Consider the following 17,001-nt stretch of genomic DNA (forward strand, 5'->3'; position numbering starts at 1 on the left):
GAGGGATGTGCTAGTCTTCACCCTCCTGGTGTGTTGGGGCATCACTAGGGATAGGAGTCCTAATGAGTGGGATGGGTAATTGGCCATGTAAATTGGGGAGAAAATGGGAAAAAAAAATAGAAATAAAATTATAAAAAAAAAGATATGCACTACTAAAATTGTTTCATATGTACTGTGTAAGTTAAAATACAATCTTAGTCTATCAATTTATTGTTTATCAGGGCTCGCGAGGAGCTGATGGAGCAGTTGGTGTGCCTGGGGAAAAAGGAGATCAGGTGGGAGTGATTATAATCTATTCAACACTACACATGGACATTCTATAGCAAAGGTCCCACCTATCACAGAAGTTCTGGGTGTCTCTGCATTTTAATAAGGGCTCCCTGATGTCTGTAAATTGATACATAGAGAAGAAAATGGAGTTATTCCTGTGCAAAGATTATATGTGGGTGGGATAGAGGAAGAGAAACAAAAACTAGTGGTATCAATTGATTAAAACAAATTATCAGATTAAACACAACAGTATTCTGTGACTGCACTTGTTCGTCTTAAGACGCAAGTTTTTATAGGGTGCACAAGTTTTTATGGTGTGTGCACCAATAAACCCTGCGAGCACGTTGTCTCTTGAGCGAGAAAGTAAGTATAGTGAGAAGATTTTGTGTTTCAGTCTGTATATCTGTGCCACTGTGCTTTTTAACAGTGTTTTCAATGGGACATGCAGCCCAAGTATAGAAAAATGTAGTGTAATGGCTGTGAGCAGTGAATGCTGCACACACTGCATGTGTAAACAGCATGGAGCAGCAGAGACAGCATTTGTTCTTAAATCTAATAGCGGATCGGATAGAGACCAGATTGCGTTCTCACCTCAAGGGAACCACTCCAGGAATAAAATCTGCTCTGATTACAGTGGAAGTCTTGTAAAAGATTTGGTGGCGTAATTAATTGAGTTGAATATTTAATAACAGGTTACTTATTCCTAATTAATCAAGAGTGTTAATGCTTTAAAGTTGACAGCCCTAAAAAAACACATTTGTTGCCACACTACTCTACAGTGGTGGGGGTTGAGGGAGCTACCTCTCTGAAATATATATTTTTTGAAGGGTGGTATTTCAGCTATTGTGTAACTGTTTATGATGATGAATGTAAAATAAATATTTTATATTACAAGAAATTGGTGTTGTGTGTTTCCGCAGGGAGCTCCAGGACCAGGTGGTGACCTTGGTTCTCCTGGATTGGATGGACAGCAGGTTAGTTTAGTTCGTAATAAACAACACATGTAGATGGCAAATGTTAAAGCTAAAGAATCACACAGTTACGGTGATTACCACCCACTGTGCTGTCCACTGTGGGTGGTAATGCCTTTGATGGTAATGCTCACAATCAGACCGCACTCCAACTCCCATAATTCACATCACTCTCACTCACAAGGTAACACATGACCATGTATACAGGTGTGAGCGTTCCCAAGCATTTGGTTTGTATTTGGTTTGTAAGCGCTGCTTGAATCATTGCTTGGTTAGCTGTATGTGGTGGAGTAATACATGAACAGTTACAGTGCATTACCTGCTGATAATGTCACTCATAAAACGCCTCTCAGCCAATCACATTGCAGGGTTGGAACAAACTGTGGTATAATCTTGCGTTATAAAATGCAGCAGAGATGAAAAACTCATTAACTAGGTGTTTTACTCCTTTTCTTTAGGGTTATCCTGGTCGATCTGGGTTAGAAGGACCGCCAGGGAGAAAAGGGGACCATGTAAAGCGATTTATATATTGATATTTTTCTATTGTAGATGTGTTTTAAAAAATCCAGTGGTGCTAATAATTCAGTTTGATCCTACACACGATTTATGTATGTTTAGGGTTCAGCAGGACCACATGGAAAACCTGGATTGACTGGACCTCCAGGAGAACCAGGGCACCAAGGCTCTCCAGGGATGCAAGGAGAGCCAGGACCAAGGGGCAAAGAGGTCAGTTTCATGAGTCCACAGCTATCCACTAATTGTATCTGGTATAAGAAAAGTCAAATAGGAGGTATCTTCCTCATTAATTTAGAATATATGCTTACATACACATATAGAGCTTTGGAAAAAATTAAGAGACCACTTCAGTTTCTGAATCGGTTTCTCTGATTTTGCTATTTATAGGTTTATGTTTGAGTAAAATGAACACTGTTGTTTTATTATATAAACTACAGACAACATTTCTCCCAAATTCCAAATAATAATATTGTTATTTAGAGCAGAACATGAGAAATGGATAAAATAACAAAAAGATACAGAGCTTTCAGATCTCAAATAATGCAAAGAAAACAAGTTCCTATTTAAAGTTTTAAGAGTTCAGAAATCAATATTTGGTGGAATAACCCTGGTTTTAAATCACAGTTTTCATGCATCTTGGCATCATGTTCTCCTCCACCAGTCTTACACACTGCTTTTGGATAACTTTATGCCTTTACTCCTGGTGCAAAAAAATCAAGCAGTTCAGTTTGGTTTGATGGCTTGTGATCATCCGACTTCCTCTTCAATTTGGTAAAATCAAAGAAACTGATCATTTTTAAGTGGTCTCTTATTTTTTTTCCAGAGCTCCCTCTCTCTCTCTCTCTCTCTATATATATATATATATATATATACACTAAATAATATTTTATATTATATTAGTATAATGAAATGTGACTTTCTAATGAGATATGGTTCTTTATCACAGGGAGCTCTGGGTCTTATGGGTAGTTCTGGAGATCCAGGTCCCAGAGGTCAGAAGGTAGAGTGATATTTTAGAACCATGTGACATTTGTACAGTAAGATTGTGTACATTTACAGTCTATTAAACATGTATTAAATGTTGATTGTAGGGTGACGTTGGCCTGCAAGGTGTCACTGGACGATTAGGGCCCCCAGGAGTGTTTGGGAACCGTGGAGACAAAGGGGTCAAAGGGGATAAGGGCTTCGTCGGGCTGCTTGTGAGTTCTTGTTTTAATCTCATTTGAAGCTAAATCGAATATAGAGTCAAACTTCTGGTTTCTGTCACACTGCAGTACATGTTACTTGTTACCAGCACTAGTCTGGGTCACTTTACCTATCTTAAATACTCGCTGGCCACCAAGCATGACTGACGCAAGCACCTGAATGTTGATACTACTTAAAGTGACTTAGCTTAGGCTAGCTAACCTTAGCTGAAGCTCAGGTTAACCTTTTTTTAGGAGAAAATTAACCATCTTAAAATCCGTCTTGTAGTCCTTCTGGACTCTTAAGTTGTCTTCATCTGTCATCTTCATCTTCATCTATTTACTCACATTTGACTTTGTTACTGGTCATGAAGTTTTTTAGAATAATGTCAAGGCTGCAGATTTTTTGTGTTTGCCTGTTATTGTGTTCCATACCTGGCAACCTGGGGTGTGGAAATGGGCTAAATGGATTTTCACTCTGTAACAAACAACTCAAAGAAGAACATGCTGTCTAAAGCTCAGCTGTAAAAATATGCATCTGCTTAAACTTAGAATGTTTTTTTAATATTTGATAACCTGATTGTGCGTTTTGATCAAGTATACCACAGCAACCACTTGGCAACACCTAAGCACCTACCACTTAGCAACACCATAGATTATGCCTATTAACCATTTAGCAACCACCTGGGTTTAATTGTGTGATTTGGGATGTGGTACCACAGCAACCACCTGGAAAAATTTAAGACAAAACCATGTTGACCAATGAACAATAAATAAATATTGGTCTTTAAAAATGCTAAACCATTAAGCAACTTCCATTAACCATTTAGCAACCACCTCAGTTTAATTGTGTGATTTTAGGATGGGGTACCACAGCAACCACCTGGTGAAATTTTAGACAAAACCACGTCGACCAATGAGCAATAAATAAATATTGGTTCTTTAAAATGCTTAACCATTAAGAAACCCCCAATTAACCATTTAGCAACCACCTGGGTTTAATTGTGTGATTTGGGATTGGGTACCACAGCAACCACCTGACAACATCTGAGGCAACACCATGTCAGCCAATGAAAAATAAACAAATATTGGTCTTTCAAAATGTTTAAACATTAAGCAACCCCCATAAACCATTTAGTAACCACCTGGATTTAATTGTGTGATTTGGGATGTGGTACCAGAGCAACCACCTGACAACATCTGAGAAGACACCATGTCAGCCAAAGAACAATAAATAAATATTGGTCATTTAAAATGCTTAACAACAAAGCAACCCACATTAACTGTTTAGCAGCTGCCTGGGTTTAATTGTGTGATTTGGGATGGGGTACCACAGCAACCACCTGCCAACATCTGAGAAGACACCATGTCAGCCAATGAAAAATAAACAAATATTGGTCCTTTAAAATGTTTAACCATTAAGCAACCTCCATTAACCATTTAGCAACCACCTCGGTTTAATTGTGTGATTTGGGATGTGGTACCACAGCAACCACCTGACAACATCTGAGACGACACCATGTCAGCCAATGAAAAATAAATAAATATTGGTCCTTTTTAATGCTGTGGGCTCATTCTATGTTTTCCAGGGTCAGAACGGACTAATGGGGAAGATTGGACCACCAGGATTGATGGGCCTACAGGTATTGTTTATGATTTTAACAGCACCTTATCATTTTATCCAATAATAATAAAGATAATATTGTAGCCCAGAATGTTGTAAAATATATCATTTGCAGATGTATATTGTATCAATTACAGGGTTTGATGGGCCCACGTGGAGGACCTGGGGCAGATGGACAAACAGGGCCAAAGGTATGTTATTACTTTTTACTCTAATTCTTCTTTTTATTTTTGTTTAAATAGGTTGCTGTTAAAAAACAAATAAAAACGAGTTTTTTTTTATCAGCAGACTATTTAAATTTGTGTTTTTTGTCTTACAGGGGGATTCTGGTGTTACTGGACTAACAGGCTTATCTGGAGAACTAGGCGACCAGGTAAACTTTGCTACAGAAAATACAGATTACATACATTGATGCTGGGAACACCCAACCAACCATATGGGGTACCAGAACAACCACTTTTGGCAGCACCTGAGCAACCACCCGAGACACCACAGCAACCACCTAAGCAACATCCAAGCAAACACCTACTCTATTAACCATTTTGCATCCACTATAGTTTGCTGAATGTGTGATTTGGGATTGTATACAGCTTTTTAATCTAGGATACCGCAGCAACCACTTGGCAACACCTGAGCACCTACCACTACAGCACCATAGAATGTGCCTAATAACCATTTAGCAAACACCTCGGTTTAATTGTGTGATTTGGGATAGAGTACCATAGCAACCACCTGCCAACAACATTGAGCACTCAGTGCTGTATCTTTGAAAACATTTTGTTCTTTGAGTTTTAGAGCTGTTAAATTGACTGTGGGGGGATGGCAGGTATGCATTTTCTGCTGCAGTGCTGTTAGCCAATCAGAGGTGATATGTTTGCATGTATGAATATTCATGAGCAAGAGCCAAAATCCTGTCTTTCTTCAGAGACCAGTAATTCAGCGAAATAAAGCACGGCTAAATAGAAACACCAGAACACTTTTTCTTTTTAAAACATAGCTAGAACCTAGCAACCACTTAGCCACACCATAGCAACCATCATGCAACACCATACAAGCCACCTGAAACACCTTACAAGCCATATAGCAACTGTCTGGTAGTTTTACAAGGTAGTTTGTAATATTTTATTGGTTTGATCTATCCAAAATAAATCTATTTTTTCACAGAGGAGAAATATTTATTTGAGTAAATTTCATGTATGCTGCATCTTGTTTGTCATAAAAGGGTACAGTCGGACAAAGAGGAGTAAAGGGCGAGGTGGGCAAACCTGGACCCCAGGTCAGTGCAGTACCTCTCCCTTTCTGTTATCATACCTAAAAACCTTACCAGCATCCTGAACCTATTCTTTAAGGAACAAAAACTGTCCATGTTCTTCTTTTAGGGATCCGTTGGCCCTAGGGGCCCTGAAGGCTTGCTGGGCCATAAAGGCTTACCTGGAACAGAGGGACGGAAAGGTGACCCTGGAAAGCCAGGGCCTCCAGGAGAGCTGGTGAGTTATAAAGAGATGTAAGTTATCAGTGATAATTTGCCTTGATTGGACCTATTTACTATTCTACTGATGTTTCCTGGCCAGGGACCAGAGGGCTTTCCAGGAATCAAAGGCCCTCCAGGACTTCCAGGATTAGAGGTAGAGTGTTTAGTGTTTTAATGATGATGTAAAGGCAGTGCATGTTTACTCTTTAACCAAGGGCACATAATAATAAAAGTCTTGATTTGCATTTGTGCGCAGGGCCTTCAAGGAGAGCTGGGACCTGATGGACCTGTTGGTTCTCCAGGACCACAGGTGAGTTTTACACCAGGATTTTTGGTCACTATTTTCACTATTGGTGCATTTAATTTGGGCATTAGGTGTGAACACAGTAAGGCCCAATCCCATTTCACCCTTTAGCCCTACCACTTACCCCTACCCCTCTGTTTTGAGCATGCACACCAAAGGGTAGGGGGGTCCTGATTCTTGTTAGGCTGGAGGGGTAGGTTAGCCCTCCATAAAGAGATTTTTCAGATGCACACTTCAAACCACGGGGTATGAAAAACACTGGTAAGATGGTGAAACAAGCGGAAAAACAAAGAAAACCAAAAATGTAAGTATTTAACTTGTTACAAGTGACGATTGGCACTATATTACCGTAGTTTGATGTGTAGTAATGTGCAAATTCTTCATAGGAAGCATTAAAAAAGATTGCTTGTAGTTTGTCTCAGTAGCTAACTAGCTAACTTTCCCGTTCCATCTTAAATGGTGCAACAGACGGCAAGTTAACTAGTTAACCAGCAGCAGCTAGGTTACTAAACATTAGTGCCCATGATTGGGCCCATTGTACTCCACACCAAATCCACACCAGAGCACTGTTTGTTTGTAGTGGAAATGTGATCTGGCCTTGATCCAATTGAAATATTGTCTGCACTTATAGTTGCCATTGCTTTTCTTCTTTTCAGGGTCCAAAGGGCAGATCTGGTTCTGAGGGAAGAGAGGGCCAGAAAGGTCAGAAGGTCAGGCCATTGATTTCTCGTTTCTCATCTCTTATATCATATCTTATATTCCATTGTGCTGCTTTTTTGTGTGTCTGATTAATTCAACCATTGTTTTAGATTCTATTCGAGCAGTGATGTGTATTACATCCCTGTCCAAGAAAAACATGTTTTTTCTTTAAAACAGCAGCTTTACAAAACAGGGATAAACTCTTCTGGAGTACAATATAAAAAAAGGTTTATTTCAGAAAATTTTGGAGAATTTCTATTGGTGCATTCATCAATATGTTTTGGCCAGTGTTGGGAAGTAACGGATTACATGTAACGGCGTTACGTAATCAGATTACAAATTATGAGTAACTGTAATCCGTTACAGTTACTGCTTCAATAAATGGTAATCAGATTACAGTTACTCTGCTAAAATAAAAGGATTACATTGCGGTACTTTGCTATTTTTGCTCTTCCAACACTGACAAAACGCAAATAACATTTTGCGGTGAAATCGCTCTGATATGAAAGGGAACTGTCTGCCCCTCGTCCCATCTCGCTGCACACACACACACACAGGGAGGAGGGGCAGACAGCGGCTCCGCACACACGAGACGAAATTAACTGACATTTTGGTCAACGAATAAAAACAAGACGAAAATATTTCTCCTTTGACGTCGCGAAAAACAAGATAACGTGTAAACCGTGTGGAGCGACTCCATCTCCGGTAAAAACACCACTAATCTTTCAGCTTCTGCAGACCAGAGTCACACAGATCTCCATGCAGAGATCAGCGTTTTAATACTGATGTTATTTCATGAGCTGATGTGTTTAACTCAGCAGTGCACTAAAACACAGAACTGATACAGAACCCTAACTCATTAAGATCATCTGTTTAGTCTCACAGTGGGAAAGATACAGCTAGTGTTACAGCAGGAACAGGTCAGAAAGGAACTCAATAATACAACGAAAATAAAACAATAAAATAAGTCAATCTATGAACCCAAAAGTCTGTGTAAAGTTCCTTACAGCACTTTCTCATAAGTTTCTCACTTTAACTCATGAAGTCTCTCAGTACATCCTGAGAGCATCTCTACAGGACAGTGTGTGAAGGTGTGTTTTTGATCTCATTTATAGACTGTAGCTCCAGTAGGTGTGCTGGAGATAAAACTAGATCCTTTAAAAGTTGTTTTTGCATCTACAGCTCTGTTCAAACTATAAGTTAACTATTCAGATGTTTTATGACCTGATTTCTAGAGCAAAATTTTAAATGTAAAATATATATAGTCACACACCTATAATAATAATAATAATATACATTAAATCATATATAAATATATTTCACATTCAAACATTAACAATATTACTCAAGTGGTTATTAAACGTTTCATTTCATATAAGTGTATAGTTAATAATTCAAGGGAACTGATGAAAAAGCATTTACATTTACACACTTTACATTTTAGTCGACTAAATTTACTGTAATTTTAGTAGACTATATTCTTATGACATTAAGTCGACTAAAACTAAGTCGACTAAATTACTAAATTGTGACTAAAACTAAATGCTATTTTCGTCACAAGACTATAACTAAGACTAAATCAAAATTTGTTGTCAAAATTAACACTGGTGGCAAACCTGCAAATAGATAGCTTACAGTTGTTGTTACATTGTTTGGTTTTAAATTGTTTTATTATCAATTCATAGAAGTGTTTCATAAAATTGTTTGATGAAATGGTTTCATAAGTATTTTTATAGAGTGATTGAAAAGGCTGTTTTATTTGTTTATCTATTTGTTAACTGGAAAGAAAAATAAAATAATAATATGCAATATGTGGTTGCTACATTCATTCAGGCTTAAAAAAATGACAATATTGTAAGTAATCCAAAGTAATCAGATTACGTTACTCACTTGAAGTAATGTAACCGATTACGTTACAAATTACATTTTGAGTGATGTAATCAGTAATCTGTAAGGGATTACATTTTAAAAGTAACCTTCCCAACACTGGTTTTGGCACCATGTATTTTAGCAAACTATAGGCAAGCCATCAATCGTGCACCATGCAGCATGATTAAGGGCGTGTCAGTGTGTCTTTGCTATCATAACGAAGGGAAAAGTATTCCTTGCACTGCTCAAAAAGTGCAAAAAAAGGACATACTAATTCTCTTATTCATGGGTGTGTTTTGGGTGTAGCGTGAAATAAACCAATCAGTGTGTCACTTGCCATTCCCTTTTAGAGTCAGCTGTGCTCTAACTTTGGTGGATTGGTATTTTAATGGTGCAGGGCTTCTGCGTTTTCAGCAGAGGAAATTGACCTGCTCGTTTACACTGTAAAGGTGTATTTCACAAATCACAGGAACAGCAATGTTATTTTATTCTGTATTCTGTTTATTGTTGATGTAAATGTTGTCTTTGCACACTGTGGTGGATGCATGTGTGCACGTAATGAGTTGGCAAGATGGGTATGAACATCTGATGGTTGACTGTTGTCAGGGTTGTAATCAGTCAGAGGCGCACCTGTGTTTTCTGTTGCCAAGATAGCAATACAGCAGATATTTACCTGAACACATCTCACTTCCAGACCACCACTTCATCAGCGTACATATATTCCTTTCTATTTAAACAATGCAGGCAGAAGGCGCACAAATAGACTGTTTCCGTGGGGGTAAGATAGCAATAAGCATTGTGATGCACCTTACACAGGGTGTAAGAGTCTAAAAATCAACAAAAATGGACAACAGTGACAATTTACAAGTGTCTATTAGTATGGTCAAGTTTTTTTTTGTTTTTTTTTTACAGGGAAAAGATGGCCGAGATGGGCAGCCTGGAATGACTGGGAATGCTGGGCGAAGGGTAAGGAAAGCACCACAGTTCTGAACTGGATTGTCAGTGTTATTTTACTGGAATAGCAGGATCAGTAATACTGTTTCGTTCTCAGGGTAAAAAAGGCAAAGCTGGACAGAGAGGTCTGAGAGGGGCCAAAGGACAGAAGGTAAATAGAACTGACTAGTTACAGTACCACTCTGGAATTACACAAGATTCTACGTTCACATTACAAGCCACATTGCTCAAATCTTGATGGTTCACATTCAAAAATGTAAATGATCTGGATCTGTGTGTAATGTGAACGAGACTGTCCCTGAAACGTCTCATATGTGCACAGTGATACGTGTGTAAACGTTGCCTTCTTCACCAACAACAAAAAAAACTCATATTTAGGAGACAGCTCATAGCTTTATAAAGGGAAATGGATGCGTTTGTTAGCAGCTCATATGTGGAGCATCTTTTGCTGGAGTGCAGAGTAAACAGCTGGTCTGAAGTTCATGCTCAGGTCGAGGAGGAGAAGGACAGGCAGTTTGCTTTTGCCGTTTTAGCAGCTACAGAAGCACAGCTGCAGCAAGAGATGTGTGAGTACCAAAGAGAAGCATGTATTGCGTGTGTAAAAGCAAAAAAAAGCATGAATTCCATGCTTGAATTTGACCATTCACATTCATGATGTAACATGTCCTTGGATCGGATACGTATTCGATTTAGGACCACATATGGAAGTGGCTCAGATTTGATTTGGAAAAATTCGGATTTGGCACGTTCACACAGCCATGAAAAAATTAGATCTGAGCCACATTGAGCAAAAACAAATCTAGTTTGAGTCACTTCATTCTGGTAATGTGAACGTAGCCTAAGAAACATGCATTCAAACTGCTTGATTTTATTCACATGTTGCAATGGGACTGAAAAACAGTCCCAAGACTTTCATCCAAGTAGGTTTTGACTGCAATATAAATTATGTCAATACTCTTTTATATAGAATTATCTGTGTATGGTTTAAATAATAGTACAATAATAGTTTTGCCAGTTTTTCTAAGATTTGTGTTAATTTGGCTGATCCTCAGGGTCATCTAGGACCTGTTGGACTGACTGGACCACCAGGAAGACAAGGCTCATATGTGAGTGACTGTACCCTTCTCTCTCTTATATAGTATACATGCTATCATAATAGAAGTAAGATTTTCTGATTAATTTATTTGTATTGGTTTGAATGCAGGGTTTTCCAGGCATTTTGGGCGATAAAGGAAATAAAGGTGAACAAGGGCCACAGGTACGATGAGTTTTATTTGGAGAGTTGACTGTCATTCTCAATCTCTAATCTCTAATCTCAACACAGTTAATGCTCTGCTTCTATTCTGCAGGGAGAGAAAGGTGACATGGGGCCACCGGGTCCTCCAGGGATTGATGGCATGAAGGTATCATAATTTATGAATTTAGAAGAACAGTACAGTATGTTCTTAATGACAGCAAACATGTAAAATGGTTAATGCAGGACAATTTCAAAAGATAAAGGTTGCCAGGTTGAAGACAAATTTGATATTGCAATGTTTTTTTTTCCAACAATATAAATTGAGATATTAAACAGTGCAGGCCCGTGATGTCACCAGCCCCGCCCCCACCCGTGCGCTGTCTTACATAAGAGATCCGAACTGACCAAGAGCTGAGTCAGCACTTTAGAGCCAGCTGATCTCTCAAACGCCAAGGAAAACAGCAAAACTACAATCATCAGTCCTTTTATCTGGCATTTAAATGGCCTTTTAAAAGGTAAATAAGAGCTTTTTCTAGGATTAAAAGAGTGATTTCGGCTGTAACTGGAAATATTTGTGCAAAACTAGGCCTTACTAAGGTGCACAGCTTTCTACAGGCTTGTCTTACGAGCACATGCCCAGCAATGTTGAGGTCATGCGGTTACCTTGTGTTTACTCCCACTCTCCCTCCCCCTTGCACTTCTCAGGCAGCAGCAGCCTGCCACTCACACAGACACAGAGACAGCGCTGTGTATCTACTTCCTGTGTCAAGAATTAAAACACTGCAACATGACCTGTTTGTTTCAATTACCATAAGTGAAATGGCACGTCCTGCGATATAACTATTGCGCATGCGCACATCGTGACGACTATGCTTAAACGATATTTCGTGCAGCCCTACACTGAACTTACACAAACTGCAAAGTGCAAAGTAAAACGAGTTTAAGCATACTTAAATTGGCAGCAAATAATCACGTTTGTAGCTAAACTGAGCCAACAGAGTCAAACATTTGGCTTCTGTTGCATATTTCTGTCACACTGGTTTCTTCTGCAAGGGTAGTGAACAGCTGTGAGCCATCTGCATCCTCACAGTGACTGAAAGCAGTTCACGTCAGCACTAGTCTGGATGACTTTACTTATCTCAAACATTCACTGCCTTAATAATCTGGCTGCACACTGCTTAGTGTGGACCCCTTTGTATGAATGTGAATGGGCATTTTAAATAATTTCAACATTCAAGTCACATTTATACTAGTGGTTGTGACAAATGACTGTATCTATATAAGGTTGGCTAAGCTTAGCTGAAGCTCAGTTCCTACTTGTAGTCCTTTTTTTATTTTCTCGCGTTTTACTCTGTGGCTGTTTACGTAACTTTTATAGAGCGATGCTGAGGCTGCGGCACACTGTTTGCTTGCTATTTTGTTCCCTACCTGGCAACCCTGGGTGTGGAAATAGGACTGGATACTGGGAAAAGGGGAAAGGGTGGGATCAGAGGCTAAAACTCTAACTTTAGTTAATTATACTCTTGATTTTATAAGAAGAATAAATGAGTATGTGTCTTAATACTGTTCTTGTACTTGCTTGATTTGTGTTTGTTATTATTTTATTTTTGTGTTTATTTACTGTCTATTCATTTTTAATTAAGGGGGATCAAGGCCTTGGTGGTCAGCCAGGCAAACGTGGCACAAAAGGAGAGCAGGTGATTAAAAACTTAATGAAAGCTCAATGATTTCACTAATAAAGTCACTCTTAATGAATATTCAGAACATGCGAATGATGATAATTAACAGGCAGCTGATTATCTGGTGTGTGTGTTTTTTTTTTTTTTTTTTACGTTTCTCAGGGTGATATCGGGCCGACAGGGCCGAGAGGGAGACCAGGTCTGCCGGGCATGCCTGTGAGTTTGCTCATTTGGATTCTTTAACAATAAAATCAGTTAATGTAAAACTCTGGTCTAACTATTAAATTTCAGATTAGCATAAAGTCCCACTCGTCTGAATCATCTAAGAGCCGGTAATCAGCTTGCGCACGGCTCTCCGAGGGTCTTTAATGTGCGACTAATGTAATCTTAATGAAGTCTCCAAAGTACTTAGAGAAGAAAATTAGCCTTCTTAAAGTGCAGCTCATGCACTGGGCGAGCACTCCGCATAAAGCGACTGTTAATTCTGTTCATTTCTTTTCTTTTTCTCCGCAGGGGTTATTCGGAGAAAAGGTCTGTAATGTTTGTTTAAACCGTTCTCTTATCTTCGCTTTGTTTAAGGATATTTTTTGTTCATTCTGTAATAGCGTGTGTCCAGAAATGGCTGAATTACAAGACGTTTCCTGGTGTAATATTGCAATATTGTGTTATTATGTTTCCAGGGCTTAAAAGGGTATCCAGGCCTTACTGGATCTGCAGGGCTGAGAGGACTTCCTGTGAGTAATAGAACAGCTTATGTTTAAAGGAGAAATCCGGTGTGAAATAGACTTGGGTGGGTTTAGTGAAACAACAGTGATAACGTGTAGGAACTTCACATAGCCCACAGTGTTCTGAAATATAGAAGATGCTCCCAACAAGCTTACAATGCTAGTGATGGGGGCATAAAATTGACCATGGAAATAAAGGATTCAAGGAGATTTTATTGTCATTCGCATCACATGTGGTACATGAGGTGGAACGCAATTGTGACCTCACGATCCAGTTTACACCCAAGAGCTGTTGTTAAGAATACAAGAATAAAAGAATACAATAAAAACTGAATAGAACAAAATAGATAAAGATAAATACACACAAAAAAATAAAAATAAATAGGGAGAGTAGACAGGTAAAAATCACTATTTTTGGCTACACACTTCATTGGTAGAATTCTGAAAACCCTGACATTTAAAACATGCAAATGTAGGAACATTTATAGTGATATTTTCAGCAAGAGCTGGAATTCATGCATTTCCTTGTTCCATTCATTTTGTAATCTGTTGCCACGGACTCTAGTTCTTGCTCTAAGGACTGCATTGACCAGAATGCACCAGTCTCTAACCTCCCTGACAAGCCGGATGACATTCCAGCTCACCTGACTTTTCTAATTGCCATTTTCCTGTTTCCCTTTGTATAAATACCTCCTTATCTCTTTTCCCCATTTGCAGAGTATTGATCATATATCCATAGCTCTTCTATCCTGTGTTTCTTTTGTTTTGTTTTTTTACTTTATTACAGACCTTATTTTGGTATTTTCTCTTCTCCTTTAGCCTTGCCCTTCTGTTCCTATTTTGGATCACCCATGTATGACCTTTTTTGCCTGGTCTCTCTGGTTTGTTGTATCTTGCTGCTCTGTTTGAATTTTTTCCTTGCCTGTTCCACGTAACTCTTGCAAATTGAACCATTTTGTTAATAAACTTTATGTTAAGTATCTGCGCATGTCTATTTCTCGTCTGGCCTACTTGATAAACAATGTTTTTAGAAACTATCCGTGCACTCTCAAAGCTATTAGTACCTTGTTTTAAATGTATGGACCCTCAGAATACTACCAGTACAAAGTGGAACTACTTTGAGCTTATTAAGGTTGCAAAAATAGTGATCATTTCTTTGCATAGGCAACTCTATGCCCCTATTACTAGCTTTGTAAGCCTGTTGGGAGCATTGACTAAAAGCTCTGTATTTTAGAATACTCAGGGTAAATGGAGGTGGGCTATTTGATAAAAGTTTGTACTCGTTATCATATTTCACTACAACCCAAGCCCATTTCACACCAGAGGTCCCCTTTAACTTATTATAAACTTATTTAACACAGTATCATGACTCGTCAGTCATCAAAAGAAGAGTTGCACCCAGAAGAAATTAATTGACAGGAAGGAAAATGGGTGGGTGGATTTTTAGGTGTCATGAATTGACTTGACTATTTTTGTATCTATTGTCTCCTCCAGGGCCCAGCAGGTCCTCCAGGGCCTCCAGGGTTGTCTCTAAACCTCACACTGACTCAACTAAAGGCAAGTAACCATTGTCTTTAAGTCTTTAGGTCTTTAAGAAAAAAATTATCCTCAGAGAATTACAGATTCTCACCCTTTACTGAAAAAATACACACTCTTTACTGCATTCAAAGAACACCAGTGAAGAGTTTTTTCTTCTTGTGTGCTTCTTGTCCTCCATACCAGGATCTCATGTATCAGTCAGACAAGCCCAACTATCCTCTCATCAGAACTCTGCTGGACTCCCTTCAGCAGGACCTGCGACTCTTCATAGATCCACCAGATGGCACAAAAGAACATCCAGCCACAACCTGCCTGGAGCTCATGATGTGCCATCCCAACTACACTGACGGTAGGAGCTAATAATATATAGCTTTAATATATAGATGGCTTGAATACTGAAGATTTTTTAATCTTAATTTTATTGAAAGCAAGGCTGAAGTGTGTATATATACTGTACAGTGGTGCTTGAAAGTTCTTCAGAATTTTACGTATGAGCTACAATGAGCTACAACATCATCAGATTTTCACACAAATAGTATAGTATGTGTCAGGCTGTGCAGCAGGAGCAAGGAGAGGACGCGGAGAGCAGACGCAAATGCGAGTGTATTTATTAACAGAATTAAACCAAAATAAACACAAAACAGTATAAATAAACAGACAAGGAAACTAGAATAAACACAGAATACATTAAGACTGGAAACAAAGAAGGACCTACAACCTAACAGACATAAAGACGTACAAGAACCAACAAAGGAAACAGGAAATGCTAGGGTATAAATACACTTGGAGGAAACAAGAAACGGGTAACACCTGGGAACAGGTAATAAGGGGGCGGAGCAACAAATTAACACAGGTGGGAGCACTGTGACATCATGGTAGCCCGTGACAGTGCTTAGCCTGCTGGATCACTCGGAGCGTCCATTTTTATAATTTAAAGCTCCACTAGGTAGGATTGAGATTTTGTGCTCGTAGGCTCCCCCTACAGTTGCAGGGTGTAGTAAATGTTTCAGGCGGATTAGTTTCTCTCTCATTTTTTTGGCTTTCACAGACATATTCGGTCTCTTTCCAGCTTCTGCCAGAGTGTCTGTATGTTAGCTTGTAAAGAATGAACCGGTAGTCCTTGTAGAACTGTTAGAACTAAAGGTCAGAAAGCAGGTCGCAGTTCTCGCGAGCGTTGGTCGCGGCCGCCTCGGAAAACTTACAGAGCCTGGTTTGAGCTCAGAGGAGCTCCGGCACAGACACGAGAGCACCGCTATTCCTCCTATTACACCTCAATGCAGCACTGCAGTGAGTTTCAAGCTGTAATTTTACTCTTTAAAAAGATCAAAAATCAAGGAAACCCTACCTAGTGCTGCTTTAAGGTGGAACAGAGCATTCTAACAAACAAAAGGCCAGCTTGTAAGGTGCCAACATCAGCCTCGTGAGATTAGTGCTTGTAATTCAGCAGTGCAGTGGTGTGAATCTGGGACTGGCTGATGCAACAGGCTTTGTTCTCAGAAGCCATTACTGATGTGTGAATCATATGAAAATGGATCGCAGTGACAAACTCAAAAAAAGAGAAAAGAAATGACTAAAGGGTGATGGAGTGAAATGCGCCACAATAACGGATGTATCTGAGTAGGTGGGAACAGTGAGACAGTGTGTCATATGTATTGTGTGTGTGTGTGTGTGTGTAGCAGGAGGAATATGGTTAAAGAGGTGGGGATGGGCTGATCTGCATTATGTAACTCCTAATCTAAAAATGAGTCAGTCAGTCCCACTCTGGCCCTGATTCAGTGTGTAATAACATATGTAATCTATAATTACATCATTACAGACCAGACAGAACACTTTCTAATGCTTTTTTTCATATAACCCAGAATCAAAAAGTGTTGGGACAGTGACTTTTTTATTTGATTGCAGACATTTTAGTTTTTAATATACAATTTGTTGTCTTAGAAGAAGCATATGCAAAAAACC

At 39.0% G+C, this 17,001-nt stretch overlaps 1 protein-coding gene across 1 annotated transcript in view; it reads left to right on the forward strand.

Annotated features, from left to right (window-relative positions):
- The window catches only part of si:dkey-61l1.4 (collagen alpha-1(I) chain), a 125,263-nt gene that overhangs the window by 101,762 nt on the left and 6,500 nt on the right, over positions 1 to 17,001 (forward strand). The window contains exons 40-64 of the mRNA XM_022667453.2: positions 222 to 275; positions 1,191 to 1,244; positions 1,700 to 1,753; positions 1,860 to 1,967; positions 2,704 to 2,757; positions 2,849 to 2,956; positions 4,531 to 4,584; positions 4,703 to 4,756; positions 4,885 to 4,938; positions 5,788 to 5,841; positions 5,945 to 6,052; positions 6,137 to 6,190; positions 6,293 to 6,346; positions 6,997 to 7,050; positions 9,821 to 9,874; positions 9,960 to 10,013; positions 10,915 to 10,968; positions 11,067 to 11,120; positions 11,212 to 11,265; positions 12,743 to 12,796; positions 12,941 to 12,994; positions 13,292 to 13,309; positions 13,459 to 13,512; positions 14,998 to 15,060; positions 15,226 to 15,391. Coding sequence (XP_022523174.2) covers positions 222 to 275; positions 1,191 to 1,244; positions 1,700 to 1,753; positions 1,860 to 1,967; positions 2,704 to 2,757; positions 2,849 to 2,956; positions 4,531 to 4,584; positions 4,703 to 4,756; positions 4,885 to 4,938; positions 5,788 to 5,841; positions 5,945 to 6,052; positions 6,137 to 6,190; positions 6,293 to 6,346; positions 6,997 to 7,050; positions 9,821 to 9,874; positions 9,960 to 10,013; positions 10,915 to 10,968; positions 11,067 to 11,120; positions 11,212 to 11,265; positions 12,743 to 12,796; positions 12,941 to 12,994; positions 13,292 to 13,309; positions 13,459 to 13,512; positions 14,998 to 15,060; positions 15,226 to 15,391 — 1,597 coding nt within the window. The remainder of the gene's footprint in view (positions 1 to 221; positions 276 to 1,190; positions 1,245 to 1,699; positions 1,754 to 1,859; positions 1,968 to 2,703; positions 2,758 to 2,848; positions 2,957 to 4,530; positions 4,585 to 4,702; positions 4,757 to 4,884; positions 4,939 to 5,787; positions 5,842 to 5,944; positions 6,053 to 6,136; positions 6,191 to 6,292; positions 6,347 to 6,996; positions 7,051 to 9,820; positions 9,875 to 9,959; positions 10,014 to 10,914; positions 10,969 to 11,066; positions 11,121 to 11,211; positions 11,266 to 12,742; positions 12,797 to 12,940; positions 12,995 to 13,291; positions 13,310 to 13,458; positions 13,513 to 14,997; positions 15,061 to 15,225; positions 15,392 to 17,001) is intronic.

The sequence above is a fragment of the Astyanax mexicanus genome, chromosome 22, assembly GCF_023375975.1.
Source record: "Astyanax mexicanus isolate ESR-SI-001 chromosome 22, AstMex3_surface, whole genome shotgun sequence".
Lineage (NCBI taxonomy): Eukaryota > Metazoa > Chordata > Actinopteri > Characiformes > Acestrorhamphidae > Astyanax > Astyanax mexicanus.